General features: G+C 40.0%; 1 protein-coding gene across 4 annotated transcripts in view; it reads left to right on the top strand.

Moving 5' to 3' along the window:
• The window catches only part of NR3C1 (nuclear receptor subfamily 3 group C member 1), a 114,309-nt gene that overhangs the window by 78,953 nt on the left and 16,905 nt on the right, over nt 1–18,451 (top strand). For 3 of the 4 annotated variants that reach the window (XM_053566165.1, XM_053566164.1, XM_053566163.1), the window contains exons 3-6: nt 1,656–1,822; nt 7,830–7,946; nt 13,414–13,689; nt 14,887–15,031. In XM_053566165.1, the coding sequence (XP_053422140.1) occupies nt 1,656–1,822; nt 7,830–7,946; nt 13,414–13,689; nt 14,887–15,031 (705 nt within the window). The remainder of the gene's footprint in view (nt 1–1,655; nt 1,823–7,829; nt 7,947–13,413; nt 13,690–14,886; nt 15,032–18,451) is intronic. The other variant, XM_053566166.1, reaches the window with a different exon arrangement.

Genomic DNA, 18,451 nt, shown 5'->3' with positions numbered 1-18,451 from the left:
TAAAGTTAGCGTGAAATTTCCTTAGGTGGCTCAGTGCCCATAGCACAGTGGTTATGGTGCCGGCCACCAGCCACATACACCGAGGCTGGCAGGTTTGAACCAAGCCCGGGCCTGCTAAACAACAATGACAACTGCAACAGAAAAAAGTAGCCTGGTGTTGTGACAGGTGCCTGTGGTCCCAGCAACTTGGGAGGCTGAGGCAAGAGAATCGCTTAAACCCAAGAGTTTGAGGTTGCCGTGAGCTGTGACGCCACTTCACTCTGCCGAGGGTGGCATAAGAAGACTCTGTCTCAAAAAAAAAAGAAAGAAAAAAAGAAATTTCCAACCATACAATGTTGGAAACCACAGTATCATTCAATATGAAATGAAATACTTAATTTAATTTTTCCTCTAGTATTAAAAGGATCGCTGTTCTATTAGTTTTTAAAATACATTTTTATGAGCAAATGTAGCAAAATGTCAAGAATTGGTGAATGTAGGTAAAAAGTATATATCCATTGTACAATTATTTTTATTTATTTTTTTATTTTTTTTGAGACAAATCTCATTATATTGCCCTTGGTAGAGTGCCATGGTGTCACAGCTCACAGCAACCTCAAACTCCTGGGCTTAAGCTATTCTCTTGCCTCAGACTCCCAAGTAGCTGGGTCTACAGGCACCTGCCACAATGCCCGACTATTTTTGTGTTGCAGTTGTTTAGCAGACCTGGGCCGAGTTCGAAACCACCACCCTCAGTGTATGTGGCTGGCGTGTAACCACAGTGGTTACCGGCTACAGGTGCTGAGCCCATTGTACAATTCTTTCAATTTTTCTGGTAGTTGAAAATTTTCACAACAAATATGTATATTTTACAGACTAGTAAACACTAGACATTCTTGTCTAGTATACTCTCGTGGTAAGTTTTCAAAATGAAAAAGTCAGAGAAATAGATTCATATTTTTCATCTTTGCCCTCAAGGTGTATTTTCTTTGAGTGGAGAGGGCAGAGTGGGCTTCACTGTTCTGTCCAGTGTTACTACAAGCCAGACAGGAAAATTACAGAAAGTGGTGTTTCTGGATTAGTCTTTTCTCAGTCATCAGAAATTGTGTTTTCAGCCAGGATGACATTGGGAATGAGAGAAATAGGACCAAATTCTAAGACTGTGGAACAATTTTGACTTTATAGTAGAAGACATGGGTATAATTGTAATGAGACTTGATTGGATTTGGAAAGATGCCTATATAAGATCTTAAAATTAAAAAAAAATGGATATCTTAACCCATTAAATGAGTAAGAGGCATCTTTCAGGGGTGATGGAAATAACCTATCCTATTTAATAAAGCTCGTAAATTATACACTTAGTAAATGTTATTGTACATAAGTGTACAATATAGGGTACTACAAAAATAAAGCCCATGCAACTAAAAACACTAATTGCCCTGTGAACCACATCCTCGCCATTCTATTTTGGGGACACTTCTAAAGAAATGACTTCACTCAGTTTTGCATAAAGGAAGAATAGGACAATATTTGAGTATGTGTAGATAGGATATTTGAGTGCTCGCTGGACCCGGAAGCCAGAGTTCAGTGTGCCCAGGCTCACTGTGGAGTGAGAAGCTGCAGTTCCTTTGTAGTCATGATCATTCAATCCTGACACTGTTTTTCTCCTTCTTTAGTCCTGGACTGAGACCAGACGTCAGCTCTCCCCCCTCGGGCTCGTCCGCAGCAGCAGGACCACCTCCAAAACTCTGCCTGGTGTGCTCTGACGAAGCTTCAGGGTGTCACTATGGAGTCTTGACTTGCGGAAGCTGTAAAGTATTCTTCAAAAGAGCAGTGGAAGGTAGTGTGTGTTTTGAAGAGTTTTATTTTTTCTCTGTTTGGTTCCCACTTCTCAGAGTGAATTGTTAAATTTCCATTACATGCAAAGCCCATTAGGCTAAATATCAAGGGTGAGGAGGAAGGTGGCTTCTGGGCCTCTAGTAGGAAGGAGGGTATTTTAAATACACACACACGTAGAGCTAGAATAAAATAGTAAAGTATAAATTGATGCAAGTGGGTTTGGTCAAGGAGCAGAAGGTAATAGTATAAGACACTGCTATCCCATAAAATGATGGTGCTGAGTTTGGGCAATAACATCCTGGTGATTGTATTAGAATTAGGAAATTTTTAACTCCCACACGTTAATTGGTTTCAAGCCATTAGCTCTACCAGTCCAGCAAAAATTTTGACTGACAGTGAGCAGTGTGTGGGGGGGGAAAGACATTCATTTCATTCATTATTTTTCTATTAAGCCAGGGCACCGTTCTAGGAGATATGAATACTATTAAGACCTGATCCCCACCCTCCTTCTACTAAGTGAAAGAGGTGTTAACAATTACAAGGCACGGAGATTATACTACAAAGGAGGGAGTGATAAACCCTGCTGGGGGAGGTCCAGGGAGAAGGTATTTTAGAGAAGGAGATTCCACTAATTAATACAACCCTTACCCTTGTTATGAATTCAGACTACTGCCAGGGCAGTGGCATTTTCTCCCTAAAGAAGAAGGAATTCATTCTATAGCGAATTATTATTGGAAGGGACTCTGAAATTTTCTGATAATACTAGTGAATCCTCTTGGAGAAAAAGTCATGTGTTTTAGTTATTTATAAAGCAGTTGGAAGACAGTGTGGCCTAAGCAAATTACCTAAAGCTCTGATTATATTAATTTTTGAAGAAATGTAATTATTCATTCACTGTATAAGAGTTATTGTTATTTGGCTAGAGTTGTGTTTGCATATCCTTGAGAGTTAGATGAGTCACTTTCTTTTGTTTGGATTACTTTTTAATACATTAGCAAACTGTAAAATTACTCATGTCAGCTCACATGGACCACAGGGCTGCCAGCTATGGCCAGAGTAGTAGCTGCCACCTAATGAGTCATAAGTAAAACCCACCCCTGCTTGGTGCAGTACCCCTAGCAAAGCGGATGTCATTTAACACAGACACAAAAGGACGAAGCCTCTTCTTGTCCTCACCTTGCTCTACTCAGCACTTTCTCAACTGCGTAAATATTTACATTCTGTACATTCCATGGTAATAGTAGAACAGTACACACGATCCCCCAGTTTATATCTGTCAACTTTACACACATTCATTATGCTCCTGGACTTAATTAACAGTGGGGTTATCTCCAGATAAACCCATCATACACTGAAAATACCTTAGGTTGAAAACACACTTCCAACTTACAGTAGGTTTATTGGGATATAGCACCATCGTTAGTCAAGGAGCATCTGTAATGTACATAAGATTAACAACTTGATTTTTGAAAGTGAAATTCAGAATAAGACAATGGAGGCTTAAAAATATGGGTATTAAAAAAATACTGCAGTAAGCTCTGCTTGCACCATTGCACTCCAGCCTGGACGACAGTGAGACCCTGCCCCTTAAAAAAACAAAGAAGAGCAGGAGTGGCTCAAGCTGCTAACCCCAGGGCTGTGGGAGGCCCATGTGGCCCATGTGGAATGATCACTTGAGGCCAGGAGTTCAAGACAAGTTTAGGCAACATAACAAGACCTTATCTCTACAAAAAAATTTTAAAAATTAGCTGGGCATGACAGCATGTACCTCTAGTCCTAGCTACTCAGAAGGCTAAGAGAAGAGGTACACTTGAGCACAGGAGTTCAAGGCTACAGTGGGTCATGATTGCACCACTGCACTGCAGCCTTGGTGGCAGAGTGAGACCGCTCTCAAAAAGTAAATAAATATAATTTAAAAATACTTTCCACTTTCCTCCATTATAACTAAAATTTATATTTAAAATAGGGTTACAAATTCAGATGCTTACATGGACCAACTCTGTGTCATTCTGGCCAAATATAATACATTTGGGCAAAGAAGGACAGTATTGCTATTAGAATGTGCACACGCCCTACCCCAAAGCCTCCCAATACAATTAAAACAGCAAACAAAAGCTCAGCTTACCTCCCATGTACAAGACCATTATCAGCCATGTGCCCTCTGTGCTTAATCTCTACTTTAAAATTAAATTCTTAATAGCCGGGCGTTGTGGCGGGCACCTGTAGTCCCAGCTACTCGGGAGGCTGAGGCAAGAGAATCGCTTAAGCCCAGGAGTTGGAGGTTGCTGTGAGCTGTGTGAGGCCACGGCACTCTACCCAGGGCCATAAAGTGAGACTCTGTCTCTACAAAAAAAAAAAAAAATTAAATTCTTGTTTTTTAGGTAAAATTTAATTGAATAGTAACTGTACTATTTCCAAGTGTTTACCATTTAAATATTTCAGTGAAATATGGTTAGACTGCATGATTAGGAAGAAAGGGGGTAAGTGTGGAATATGTGAAGTAAATCACTTTGCTTTGTTCCCTCCTTTATTTGGACTTTAATATTCTCCAAGGCTCTTTCCAGCTCTAGAATTCTGTAATCCTTTAATAACCCAACTCATAGCCTGTCTTCTGTGTTTCCTCTCCAGACACAACAGAAACACACTTTCAAGCCTAGATACATGTTTTGGAGCACTTTCTTAACCAACTGCACGAATCACACCAGCTGTATCTTTATCATACACTTAGCACTCCGTTGTGATCACCTGCTGGACACTGTGGGTTATGCCCCCAAATGGGCATAGTGTAGTAAATACCCAAACACTTAGCTGTTCTTAGGGTTTTACTTATTTATTGTCCCTGCGATCCAAATTAAGACTAAATTTTGTTTTCTTTTTAATTCAATATTCCAGGGTCACTTTTCTGCATGCAGAAGGGAATTCTGGGTAGTTCCGTTTCTTTCTATGTAAACTCTACACTCTTTCCCAGTGCCCCCAAGTCTCTTTTTATCATATTCCCTTTATCCAAAAGTACATATAGTCTTTGATGTCATGTCATAATGGAGATAAGTATCAGCTCACCCTTGATTTACCATGTGCCAAGTACTATACCATTTAATGAATGGCTCTGGGAGCTCCTAGATGCTATGATGATCTGTACTTGATGAGTAGGAAACTGAGACTCAGAGACATTTGGGAGCTGAGACTCGAAGGCTGCTGTCCACAAACAAGACCGGGACCTCAGTGCTACACTGACACCCACATCCTGTGCCCTCGGTCTTCTCCTACCCATGCAGACCAGACCCTGAGCTCAGTGCTCCACTGACGCCCACGCCCTGCGCCCTCAGTTTCCTTGTACCCACGCAGACCAGACCCCAGACCCCGACCTCAGTGCTCCAGTGACTCCCACACCCTGCGCCACTCAGTCTGCTCGTACCCAGGCATCAGTGCTCTAGTCACTGCTTATTGTTTTTCTTGGCTGACCTTTTTTTAAAACTTAAACTCACTTTTAGGAAAAACTTCACTGTTCCTACTATATTAGTAATCTGTTGCTGCACAATTAAGTCCCAAAGTTCGGGGCTTAAAGCAAGAAACATGTATCATGTCACACAGTTTCTGAGAGTCGGCAATCGGGAAGCAGCTGAGTCAGTGATCTGGGAGTGTATGTGACCAATGCACAACCAGTAAGGTCTTTTATAACCTCATTGCAGATGTGACACGCCATCACTTCTGTCCTGTTTTATTTGTCGTGCAGACCAATCCTGGTCTAGTACACAAAGGGACTACACAAGAGTGTGACTACGAGGAGGCAGAGACCACTGGGGGCTGCCGTGAACAGAAAACCTGAATCACTTCCCCCAAAGAGATTTTAACATGAAAAATAAATACTATGTAAACTAAACAATGTTAAGATTTTTCAACTAACCTAAAGGTTCTTTATCTGACAACTCTTTATTAATTAGGGATATACCAAGTGGTAGAAGGCATAGGAATTCCAAAATAAGACGTCTCACAATCATACCGCAATGACTCGGAGTAGTACATGACCATGTGTTGTGAAATAGTGAAGACAAATTAAAACTCCTCCTTTCATAGTTACGGAACAGATAGGTCTTGCCCCACTTCATGCTGATAACCACATAGGACTGATTTTCACTTATGAAGGTACAGTGCCTCTGATCAATAGCTTAGAATATTGATCTTGTACTCAATACACAGAGACAAAAAGAAATCAATATTAGCATAATATATACATTCTGCTATTTCAATTGTATATAAATAAAACATTGGAATTTTTGTCTATTGTTTCTTCCAACAACTACAAGGCAGTGATTTAGGAATATTCTTCTGAGGTAAAACTTCTTGGCAACTTGGTAACTGCTTCAGCAATGGATGCATCTGTTCTTTCTACTTTTGCTTTATAAAGGATAGAATTATTAGGTTAGTGCTTTCATTTCATATCCAAGTAAAGAAGCTAGGATACTCTCAGAACATAGAGAGAACTGGCGTGGAAGAGCAGCTCTGGAACAAAGCTAAATTACAGTCCATTAGTCCACTTGGTGGCCTGTGCTTCACAGACAAGGAATTGACCCTGATACAGTTAACCACCTGCCCAAAACTAGTATTTTAACAAGAGCATTGTTATTTATATTAGGAAGAAGTAAACGCAGCTTGTTTTCATCCAAGTCAAGTCCTAGGTTGTCTCAGGCATAAAGGACCTTTTCCTAGAAACCAGAACTGGTACATACATTCAACCTAGCAAATTGATAATTATGGTTTTCCTTTTTCTCTTTTCTTCGAATATGATTTATTCTAGACAAATATCCTGCAGAGTCTTGCAAAGACCATCCCCTCTAGTGTAAGGACGGACCCTTAGTTATCTCGTGTTATCTATGGAGACAGGCTGGTCCTGTGTAAGTGACTTCTTCCAATTTTTGCTGGGCCAGCAGATGCTTAGATAATTTTCTTCAACATTCAATAACTGAGTTAAAAGACTTCAAGAATGTGCCGCTGGGAGGTGGGGAGACTTTTAAATTTTCCTTAAAATTTTTTGCCGTGAAAGAACTCTAATTCTACTTCGTAAAACGTTGTTTAACTCTGGGTGCCGGAAGATTTTAGACAGTAACAGTTTTAAATTATTACTTGAGGTCAGAGGTGAACTCAAAGATCTTTATATTCTAAACACATGTAAAATCATCATCTCTCTAAGATCTATATATAGTAGTTTAGTTTGCCAGGTCTGCGATTCCCCTTGCCAGTTGCTGGTGACCTTACAATTCAAGATTACATGTTGCTGTATACCTCTCATTTCGTTTAAAGCCCCAAGGAGGTCACCTTTATTTGCATATGGGGGTGTAATGTTGAGTTAAAATCATTTTCTCTTTGGGATTCCCACACTGTTTTCAAACTAGTTTCCTCTTTCTTTAGCCCTGTTTAGCATTAGGTCAAAAGAAAGAAGAAACTGGTTTGAACTATTTATAAGGTCATAATAAAATAATGATTACAGATAATACAGATAATTCTTCTGCAGCTTTTAAAGAACCAATGAAGTCGGGCCACGCCTGTGGCTCAAGGAGTAGGGCACCGGTCCCATATGCCGGAGGTGGCGAGTTCAAACCCAGCCCCGGCCAAAAAAAAAAAAAAAGAACCAATGAAGTACAATTTATCAAAAAAGTAATTACCCTTAGTGGGTAGCGACTGGAGCTGGGAAGTTTGCAGGGTACTTTTCTGTGTCTTGGTCTGAGAGTTGATGACATAGAGGAGTGTGTGACTTATGAGAATTTACTAAGTGGTGCACTTATGTGTGGATACCACAGTAAAGTTGTTTCAATGAACTTTTTTCAATTTGTTGAACAGAAAAACAAGTATTTCTCTATTTGTTTTAGTTGACCTCTTAACTCCATCAAGTCAGGGTAGCCAAGAATGCCTCCCTCATCAATACCATGGTCCTTCTGAGAAAAAAACAGAGCCTCTGCATGGAAAATACCCCTTAAGAATGGGGAAATTTTAACAGTTGCATTTATTCCATATAGGACAGCACAACTATCTCTGTGCTGGAAGAAATGATTGCATCATTGATAAAATTCGAAGAAAAAACTGCCCAGCGTGCCGCTACAGAAAGTGTCTCCAAGCTGGGATGAACCTGGAAGGTAATGTAAATGCCTGAAGCAATAATTTGTCTCTGTGTCACATAAATATGTAGCATTTTACCTTTGAGGACATAAATAAGCAGTAATTTAGTCAATTCAGCATATATATTGCTTAACTAGCATACTTTTATAATACTGCCTAACAAAAATAGGAGTGTTTCCATGAAGATGTCCTATGGTGCTTATTTACCAGGCCTCCTCAGGCAGAGAACTCAGCACAGCCAGGCTGTGTACTAAGAAGGGGGTTATGTAACAGCGAGACTTGTGCAACATGAGGCAACTTTTTCTTTCTGATTCCTTTTTCCAGCCTCAGAACTATTGACTAGGGTTGAAATTGTTTCTGTACCTCATAAATTTGCATGTCAATCTTTCTGTCTTTTACCTTTTAAAAACACCTTTTACTTGGACATGTATGTTATTACAGATCTGCAAGGTGGGGGGGACTCAGAGAGGCGGCAGAGGGGTTTTGTTTATCAAGTGAAGAAGAAACCTAAAACTAGTTATGAGTTAGAGTTTCACATCCTTGCTCACATAACAAATCATATAATTAACATTGATCTCATCGTGTAAAAAATGTCCTCTGGAAAAACGTGTGGAATTCTGTTCTGGCTGAAATTGCATGGTGTTTGAGGGTGGTGATCTAATAATCCATGCTTCTCGTATTTGTTGTGATGGACTTTTATTCGGCAAGTGTGCACCAAAAAGCTAGTCACTGGATAGAAAAGGAGTAAAATAGTGACTGTGTTTAAGGACTATTCTGTCTAGTTAGGTTGCAAAGTCAATCACAGAATATCCTGGTACATCATAGAGGGGACAGAAGCACTGGAGCGGGCGGAAGGGAACCTCATTCTATCCTGCAAGTCAGGAAAGAAGTAACTTAAATTTTAAATCTAGGAGCTACTCAAAATTAAATAAAAAATAAGGACAGAGGCATGATCAGATTTGTGCTTTAGAAAGGCTAATCTTAGAGAAACTACTTAAATGAGTAGAGCAGTATTCCAGATGAGAGGTGGTGATATTGAGAAAGAATGGAAACCATGTGGTTCTCGTGATAGAGATACTAATTGTTGGTGCTGTCTGGCACACACGTGTGTGTGTGTGTGTGTGTGTCTCGTTACAGTAGATTTATGGGTGTGACTATAATTCTCCGGACCACACAAACAGCTGTATGTAAGTTTGACCAGGCTATTTAGACTTGATTACAGAGTGCTAATGTGTTAAACATTGATTTAAATAAAATGGTAGCTGTCTACTTTCTTTTAGGTGTTACAAAAGCTGGAGATTAATTACAAATTCACATAGAAATTTGCTTTCAGTGCCACGAGGGTGGGTTTTTTTTGTTATAAAAACAACATAACATTCCCCACTTTATGACATACCAAATGTCTGCCTGGATTATACCAAGTTTCATTTTGCTGCTCTCTAATCTCCTAAGTGTCTAATATATTTTGATCATTTAAATATATATTAAAACACATGAGGTTTTAGTGACTGTTTTATTTATTTTCTCCAGTACCCTCTCTTCCCTTTTTTTGAGACAGCGTCTCCCTCTGTCACCCTGGGCAGAATAGAGAGCCAGCATCCTAACTCTCTCTGCAACCTCAAACTCCTGGGCCCAAGTGATCCACCTGCTTTAGCCTCCCAATAGCTGGGACTGTAGGCACCAGCCATCACACTCATGTAATTTTTTCCTGTTTGGGGCAGAAACAGGCTATTTAGCCCCAATTTTCCTAGTTTTCTCTAATCCTCATGTTTTCACCTCAGCTGTTTTTTATATTTAGAATTTGAATATATTTAGGATTTGAATAAAGCTCAGAAGACAAACCCAAATAAAATTCTGTCACCTCTGTAATGTAGTATGGTTGCTTACCTAGTAACATTTTTAGGTGCGAGGTGCTTTCTCAAGTACAAGGTTTAAGATCTTTGGAGCTTTAAGCGTAGAATGCTTCTCTGGGCAATCCCCCCCATATCTAAAGTATAAGGGAATTCTTTAGTCAAAAGAAATAAGACATATAAACTATAAGTAATGATTGTGGTGGACTAGGTTACTAAGTTTGTCCTTTTTTCCTTCCTCCTGCACACAGTTTAATGACAATTGTCCTTTGCCCTTTCACTAGAAGATGACCAGGGCAGTGACTGACATCTAAGTTTCTCTCTGTTATCAAGTGTGTCATCACTGCCATTTCCAGTTGGGTCTTTTGTTGAAAGTTTGTCAGACTTTTTTATAAAATTTAAACATTTGATTTAATCTGAGATACCATTTCTTAAAATGTTGTATGAAAAATGCAGCCAAAAGTATGCTTTTATAAGCTGTCAGTCTAAGATACCAGAACAGTCCCCACTGTCAGCATCTATCGGGTGCCACCAGCAGGTGCCATGTGCTCTTCCACTCAGAGAGCTGAATTTGGGCCCAAAGGTATTTTTTCTTTTTTTTTTAGAGACAGTCTTACTTTGTTGCCCTCGGTAGAGTGCCATGGCGTCACAGCTCACAGCCAGCTCTTGGGCTTAGTCTATTCTCTTGCCTCAGCCTCCCCTGTAGCTAGACTACAGGCTTCCGCCACAATGCCCAGCTATTTTTTTTGTGGTCGCAGTTTGGCTGGGGCGGGGTTTGAACTGGCCACCCTCGGTATATGGGGCCGGCACCCTACCCACTGAGCTACAGGTGCCGCCCCCCCCCAAAGGTATTTTAAACACTTTTGAGCAGGTCCATGATTAACTTCATATTCACTTTTATAAACTATGGTAGAACAGAGTTCTAGTTTGTCATTTCCTGACGTACTAGATGTTGGGTGGCACTTGTCATGTAGTTGATAATCTAATTCTATTTGTAGACACATGGAAAGAAACGCTTAAGAAAAATCTTAAGTTCCTGGGGTGATGTGTGTGGTTTTAGCGTGAAAGCATCATTTTTGTTTTGGGTTCATCCCAACATAAATAAAACCTTTATTTGAAGGTATTTGTGTGTGCCATAAATATGGGGCAGACCATAATACTTAAGAATGATGTCGATGAGCCACGTGGTCACACCTGATCTTTAGAAATATTTCCTAGTCCATCAGAGCACTCCCCTCAGCCAAGCAATGTGATGATAGCCCCAGAACCTGCACAGGCCATCAATTAGCCGTCTCAGAGCCCAGGTCTCTTCATAACCTGTAACTGAGTACTGTGAATGGTGTATTTGGATACTGTTGCCCCATACCAAGTACATCTTGTTTATTGAAGGCAGTCTCCTTCACTTAAAGTACCTGGCATTTAAGAACAGATGTGTTTTTTTGTAATGGCGATCCTAAATGTTTTATGTTCATTTCATTTCAAAGTATACTATCATTATTCCAAAGCATAACTTTATTTTTAGTATAAACAATCAGATGGAACTTGTAGGCAAGTAGGCTTATGGCATTATCAGATTTCTTACCTAACGTTATTTAAACTAAATTTTAAACTAAATAAGATTTCTTTACCTCTATTAAAATTAAATGATTGCTTACCTAGATTAACCACTCCTTGCTGACGATAACTTTGAAAATTTATTGATGCTATTTCTTGGTCTAGCCGGTACTACATGACTAGGTTACTAGCACTTTTTAAGCTTTATTCTTAAGCATCAATTCTCTCAGTTAGGACTATAGCTTAATAGTAAGAAATTTAATCACAAACTGAGTTAGAGAAAATGATTTTGAAAGGTTCTCCAGTTTGTCACTCTGTGTTCTCTGCTCTTAGGTGGAGTGTAGAAACTTGCATTCTAGGTCATTTAAAGTTACGGTTAACTGAGGTCTTCACAGTTCCATTTCAGCGCTCGGATTTGGGGCATGCGAGTTCTCCTTTACATATCAACAAAGTACATCCCAGGATTTTGGATCTGGGTTTCAGTGAGATACTTTTAGTAATATGTTTCTTTACATATAGGAGCTCTTCCTTTTAAAAATCTTACTGTAGAGTTTTACTGTTTGTATTTAAAATACTCTAAAAATATATTCTACAAGTTGAGAGTCACGATAGTTCTTATATGATACTTCCAACACTGTTGTAAGCATTTTACATATTTAAGAGATTTAATTCTCACAATAACCCTATGAGGCAGGCCCTAATATTATCCTCATTTACAGAAGAGGAAACTAAGGCCCGGGGAGTAATTACATAGACACTCAGCCGCAAAACGGCAGAACCAGGATTTTAATCTAAATGTCCTGGTTTCTGATCTGCGCTCTTTACTACCTTATCATACGGTGCCTCCACGGGAGAGTAGTAAACTAAGTTAGAATAGGTCTGCTGTGATTCTGTTTGTTTGGAAATGGTAACTAAAAATTCTTAAATTTCTCAATACCCCATTCAGCACAGAACACAATGAGAATGGAACCATTCTATTCCATGTAAACGACAGGCTTTTTTCTCTTTCTAACATTGTAACATAGTTCTCACTACTGTGTCTGTCCTCCACAAAACATATATTATGCTGTTTTAGGGATGCAGGATCTAATAATTATTTTAAAAAGTGATTTGCATTTAGATTCCCCTGTCCCCGCAACATGGTTTGTAGCCCTAATAACTGAGGCAGGTGCATTTCATCTTTTAATATCCTGTCTTGGAAGTTCTGAGTACCTTCTCTGTAAAAGAATAATGTAATTCTTATTTAGTCACTGAAATAACTTCAGGAGTATGAATAAGCTTACTAAAAAGTATACATGTTGTAATTTGATCGGACTGTTCCATGCAAAGTCAGAGGTAAAAGATAACTTTATTTACTTTTATGTAATACTAAGATGGATGTTTTCAGTTTATAGAGTCATCAATGTAAATCTTTGTGAAAGATACATTTCCCACTCATAATTTGTATGAAGTAATGTAAAGTTTTTCTTTCATCTCCCAAATGTTTTTAGTTTCAAGCAGTATCTCTCATGTAAAGGTAAAAAGTGGCTTTTTCTGCGGTTAGCACTGATGCTGTTTTTAGCACGCAATCTGCTGTGTCATCTTCCCAAAGGCAGCTTTGTACAAGTGTACAAATAGTGTAGCTCTCTTCGCTATACATACGGCCACACGTTAGATCCTAAACCACGGTTTCTAATCTGTTCTTACAAGCTTCAATGCTGTCAACTAGATAGTAAGAGTAATTTGCCTGACATAACCAATGGAATTTTCACATTTAGAGTGAAAGTGAGACAGAAAATGATTTGTAGCAGTATCAATAGAAGTGATTTATTCAGATTTTTTTAACAGCGTTATAAGAAGGTTATTTTGTATAAGGTATAACTATAATGAAGAAGTTACTGGCTTATTTATAGAGAAAATTAATCTTGGAATAGATTTCTATGCACCTTGCTGTCAGAAAAAAAATGTTTTTTCTCCTCTTTCACGTCAGTATGTTTCCTCTGTCTTAACAGTTTCAGAAAGTAAAAATACCTCTTGAATAAACTGCATAGTCCAGCCCTTCACATTAAAATGCTTCCTATGCATTTTTTAATGCCTACAGCTCGAAAAACAAAGAAAAAAATAAAGGGAATTCAACAAGCTACAACAGGAGTCTCTCCAGAAACTTCTGAAAGTCCTGCTAACAAAACAGTAGTTCCTGCAACATTACAACTCACCCCGACCCTGGTGTCCCTGTTGGAGGTCATTGAACCCGAGGTGTTATATGCAGGATATGACAGCTCTGTTCCAGACTCAACTTGGAGGATCATGACCACGCTGAACATGTTAGGAGGGCGGCAAGTAATCGCAGCAGTGAAATGGGCAAAGGCAATACCAGGTGAGACGCCAAGGACGAGAGCTGCCGCACAGACCTGGGCGTGCTCTTGAACAGAGACACTTTTATTTGTTTCTCTCACTCATTTCTGGGGACTAAGAGGACAGTCAGGTGAATGTGGGCACATGGGGAGTCTATAATAAAACTTAGACACTGCTCCCTGCTTTTCGGACCATTACCCACAGCAGAGTAATTTCAGAGAGGATGATGCAATGTCAGAACTGGAGCCACGAGACTTACTCAGAACTCCTTTTACACTGAAGTCCGGGAGAAGAAAGTGTATGATGTATCTGATGCCATTAGTTTTCCTTCAGTATATTACTTTTAAAAAGCTGGTTGTTTATAACATTGGTAAATATCGGGTATCATCTAAATGTACTGGAGTAGAATGATTTTAACTCTTCTCTAATGAAATGCTATATGCTAAATGTAAATTTTTATTTAAAATTATTGTAAGAATTAAAATTTTCTTATTGGAACCTGGTGTGGCCAGCAGAAGTCAGTGTTCGTATCAACCTTGACTTTACCATCAAGGGAGGAAAGGGCAACTTTTTATTTAAATTTATTGGTTAACATACCAAACCAGGACTTTTTTCTTTCTTTTTTTTTATTAATATGTAATAGTTGTACATTTATGGGGTATATTTTGATACAAGCATATAATCTGTAATAATAAAAGCAGAATCATTGAGATATACACCATCAAACATTTATCATTCCTTTGAGTTGGGAACATTCCAAATCTTATCTTCTTATTTTGAATTATACAATAAATTATTGTTAGTAATAGTCACCCTATTGTGCTATCAAACACTAGAACTTATTCCATTTATCTAACTGTATTTTGGTACTCATTAACCAAGCCCTCTTCATCTCCTCCGCCTCTCCACCCTCGCTAGCCTCTGGTAACAACCCGACACTCTTCAGCTTTCTGTTGTACCGTTTAGTTCATGTTTACTTACATGGCAAAAGTGCCAGAAACTGGCTGCTAGTTTGACTGCTATTAAAAAAACCTAGGGCTTGGGTCCTGAGGTGTCAGCTGACAAAGGAATACTGTAGCTAATTAGTATTTCAGTTCCTTTCCCTGTTAGGGGTCCCCCCAAACAAGGCTAATTGATCTGATTGTTCTGGCAGTTCCCAAAGAGGTATTCTTCTTCCTGGTGGTCAGTGTGGCCTCACTCTTTCTCCTCCTAACTCTAGGTTTCAGGAACTTGCACCTAGATGACCAGATGACCCTCCTGCAGTACTCCTGGATGTTTCTCATGGCGTTCGCCCTGGGGTGGAGGTCATACCGACAGTCCAGCGCAAACATGCTCTGCTTCGCTCCTGATCTGATTATCAATGAGTAAGTTGTAGGCAAATTGTTTTCCCTGAGTTCATAGGTATCTTTAACCAGCTGCTGGTGGACTGCTATTGTTGTAATTCTGGGCAGAATCAATCCTACCAGTATCTAGGAACTGGGCAGACTTGAAATAGAGTTGTTTGCCCGTGTTGGGGGCAGGCCAGGTCTCATGCAGAGCCAACGTACATGTGGTATGATTACTGCCCCAGGACATGTTTAAGGATATTTTTTTAAATAGTGGGGTCAGTAAAGTTTGATGCAAGAAACAAGGAATCTTACTATGATATTGTTTAATTACGTAACCAAGTTTCAGAAAGGAAAAAGACCATGGTAAAAACTCACGTAGGTTCAGCAGGGACAGTGGTGGATGAGGACATCTGGGCCGAGCAGGTGGCAGGTGTGGACCGAGAAACAGGAATATCTCTTTGCGTGGCAGGACTCAATGTCTAAAGCTTAGGAAACACATGGGAACAAGTTTATTCTTTAACTGAGGGAGGACCGACTATGCATTGAGGTTTTACAAATTGGCTGTTGTCTTGTCCTCTAGGCCTAGGCCTCTGTGAGACATTTCAGGTGTCCATTCCCTCTGAACCTGACAGCAGTCCTCACTGGTGTTGGCTGATGTTTTTTTACTTGGCACAGTTCTGATCACATCACGTCTCTCTCCCCCACACGGATGTCTTCCGTATCATCTCACTGAACATCCTCTGCGTGGTTTCAGGGTTTCCAGAACCTGACTTCACCTTCCCTCCCGTTGTTCTCTTCACACATTTTTCTTCCCCACTAAGCCGATCTCTCCTTCAAACAGGCCAGCACACCATTCCCTAATGTTCATATCACCAGATACAACCTCTCTGTTGTGTGTCCATAGACCTTCTCACTTTCCACCTGGCCTTACTGCCTTTTTCCTTATGTATAAAGAGTATAAAATGGAGGGAGGAGAGTTATGTTTGTATATTAAAAAATAAAAAAGGTGGCAGTTTCCTTAATTGTGTGCAAATGAAGCTGTTGATAATGGTTCCAAAAAAATTAATGAAACCTTAAACCACATTAGTTGAATGATAGTCCCACTGTATTCTCCATGAGTAAATTCGTCATTAGTAGTTTTCAGAACTGGGGGCCATGTTAAAAGTCACAGTGGCACCTGAAATGTGTCCAGAGGAGCAAATAGTTAACACTTACTGATGAACATGGTGTGTTTGGAGAAAAAGAAAAGGAGCTTTGAGAGCAATGAGGCCAGCCTAAACAGAGATTCTGTGAAGATGTAGCAAACATGTTCTCTGTTGGGTGTGCCAGATACAAAAATACTGGGTAGGAATTACAGAAAAGCATCCATGTGAGCTGAGCGTTAAACAGGAGGGCCTGCCTTACGATGTAGTAAACTCCCACGCCGTTTTATTAGGGACTGGATACTAGTCCAAGGTATTTTTTTGTGTGTGTGTGTGGTTTTTGGCCGGGGCTGGACTTGAACCCGCCCACCTCTGGCATATGGGACCGGCGCCCTACTCCTTGAGCCACAGGCGCCACCCAGTCCAAGGTATTTTAAAAGTGCTTCTTAGGCAGTGTGCAGTAGCCACAGGTGGCAGAGTGACTCTAGAGCCAGGACACCTTTCCTTTAGTACTGATAGGTAATCCCAAGGCCTCATACCTGGCAGGGTGAGTAAGACCCATCTAAAGATCAGATTTCAGGTTTCCCCTCTACTAGGCTGTGCATTAAGAACTCGTCTGAAAGCCCTGCTGAACTGCTCAGTTAAACTCAGTGTTGTTTCCCCATTGTCAATACCTATTTCCAAGCTCTAGATTCGTTCAGTAGTAGTTGAATACTTACCAAGCACCAGGCACTATTTTAAGAGCTTGGTGTATAATAGTGAACAACATAGACAAGGCCTGTGCTAACATTCTGATAGGGGAACTCAAATAAATGACCAAAATTATTTCATAGAGCCATGATCTAATCCGGTGACTAAGACCAGTGCTGTGGAGTGGACATGCATATTGTTTTAGATTTTGTGACCACAAAAGGCCTTTTGAGTAGCTGAGGAGTAAATGGTTCAAAAGAACATGCTGTCTGAAAGGGCAAGGTGTTCCAGGAAAAAAGGGGCAAGTATGAAGAGTCAGAACAAGTTGGACGTATGTGAGGAGCTGAGGGCAGGCCCCCAGGATACGGTGAATTTAGAGAGGTGAACAGGGGCCAAGGTAAACAGAATCATGTAGGCTATTACATGGAATTTAGATTTCATTCTATGAACAAAAAGAAGCCAGAATGGATTCAAGAGGAAAACAAATACTCTTCATGCTCTTAGTGTGTATCTAGTACAGGACCACAGCAGAGAACAAGACAGACAGGGCCCCTGACCTTTAGCTGCTGACATGTTAGTAGATGGTTCCTGCCAGACTAGTATGTTTCAGATAGGAGTGATGGCTTCCTGGAAGAGGTGTCGTCTGCGCTGAGACCTGAAGGAGGACCAGGCTCCATAGTGAGAACAATACGAAGAAGCATGTGAAATAGACATACTATAATCAATTGCTTTGGGTTTCACCAAGGGCCCACATCTCAGCCTTCAGCTGGGACGCACTTGCACGTGCTTTGCCAGAGCGTACCTCCACGCAGACACGACTCTCAGAGGTCTGTCAGAGAAAGCAAGCCACCATGAGGACTGTCAAATTGCTCCATCACAATGGAACAAGATTAGGTTGTTTGAGCCTATTTTAATTAACTAGTAAATAAATTATGCTTCAATGAAACTCAAGACATTGTTAACACATTTCAGAATCCAACCATTTTTCTTAAAGGAAAAAATCACATTGGCAGTATTTACTGTTTATGGTCACTTCATAATAAGCAAATTGAAGTCATTTAATTGGAATTAAAACTATGAACAGATTTATATGAAACACCAACTTATGCTCATTTATGAAATTAATCTAATTTGGGGGTTTTGTTATCAGGGTACTCAAATTTAGATTTTAAACAGTCACAGCATAACCTGATCATGACATGGATATCCCTCACATAATATGAGAATTATAGAAATTTTTTCCTCAGCAGGTTTACATTAGTGTCATTTTCACCAGGAGTGTTTTAAAGATTTCAGCCGGTTGTTAAAGGATCATTTCTGACTCTGTGCTCAGCCCCTCTGGAGGATCCATGGCTTGTGGGAAATGAAGGGCATTCTCATTCCCATTCCTGGGTTCTTGTGTTGCTGTGCATGAGGTGGGCAGGCGCCTCTTCTTTTTTCCTAGCTCCCAGCTTTCCTTACTGCTCTGATACCTGTGATAGGCAGGTCTGGACAGTCAGAAAGTACACATTCAAGTTCTGACCCTCCCTGTGCCTGTGAAATAGCTTCTCACGGTTGTCTTTAGGTCAGAATATTGTGAAAAACACTTTTTTTTTTTTGTTATAGCCAACAACAATGAGTTTTT

The sequence above is a fragment of the Nycticebus coucang genome, chromosome 17, assembly GCF_027406575.1.
Source record: "Nycticebus coucang isolate mNycCou1 chromosome 17, mNycCou1.pri, whole genome shotgun sequence".
NCBI lineage: Eukaryota > Metazoa > Chordata > Mammalia > Primates > Lorisidae > Nycticebus > Nycticebus coucang.
The sequence above is the reverse complement of the archived record's forward strand: the minus strand, read 5'-3'. Positions and strand labels throughout refer to the sequence as shown.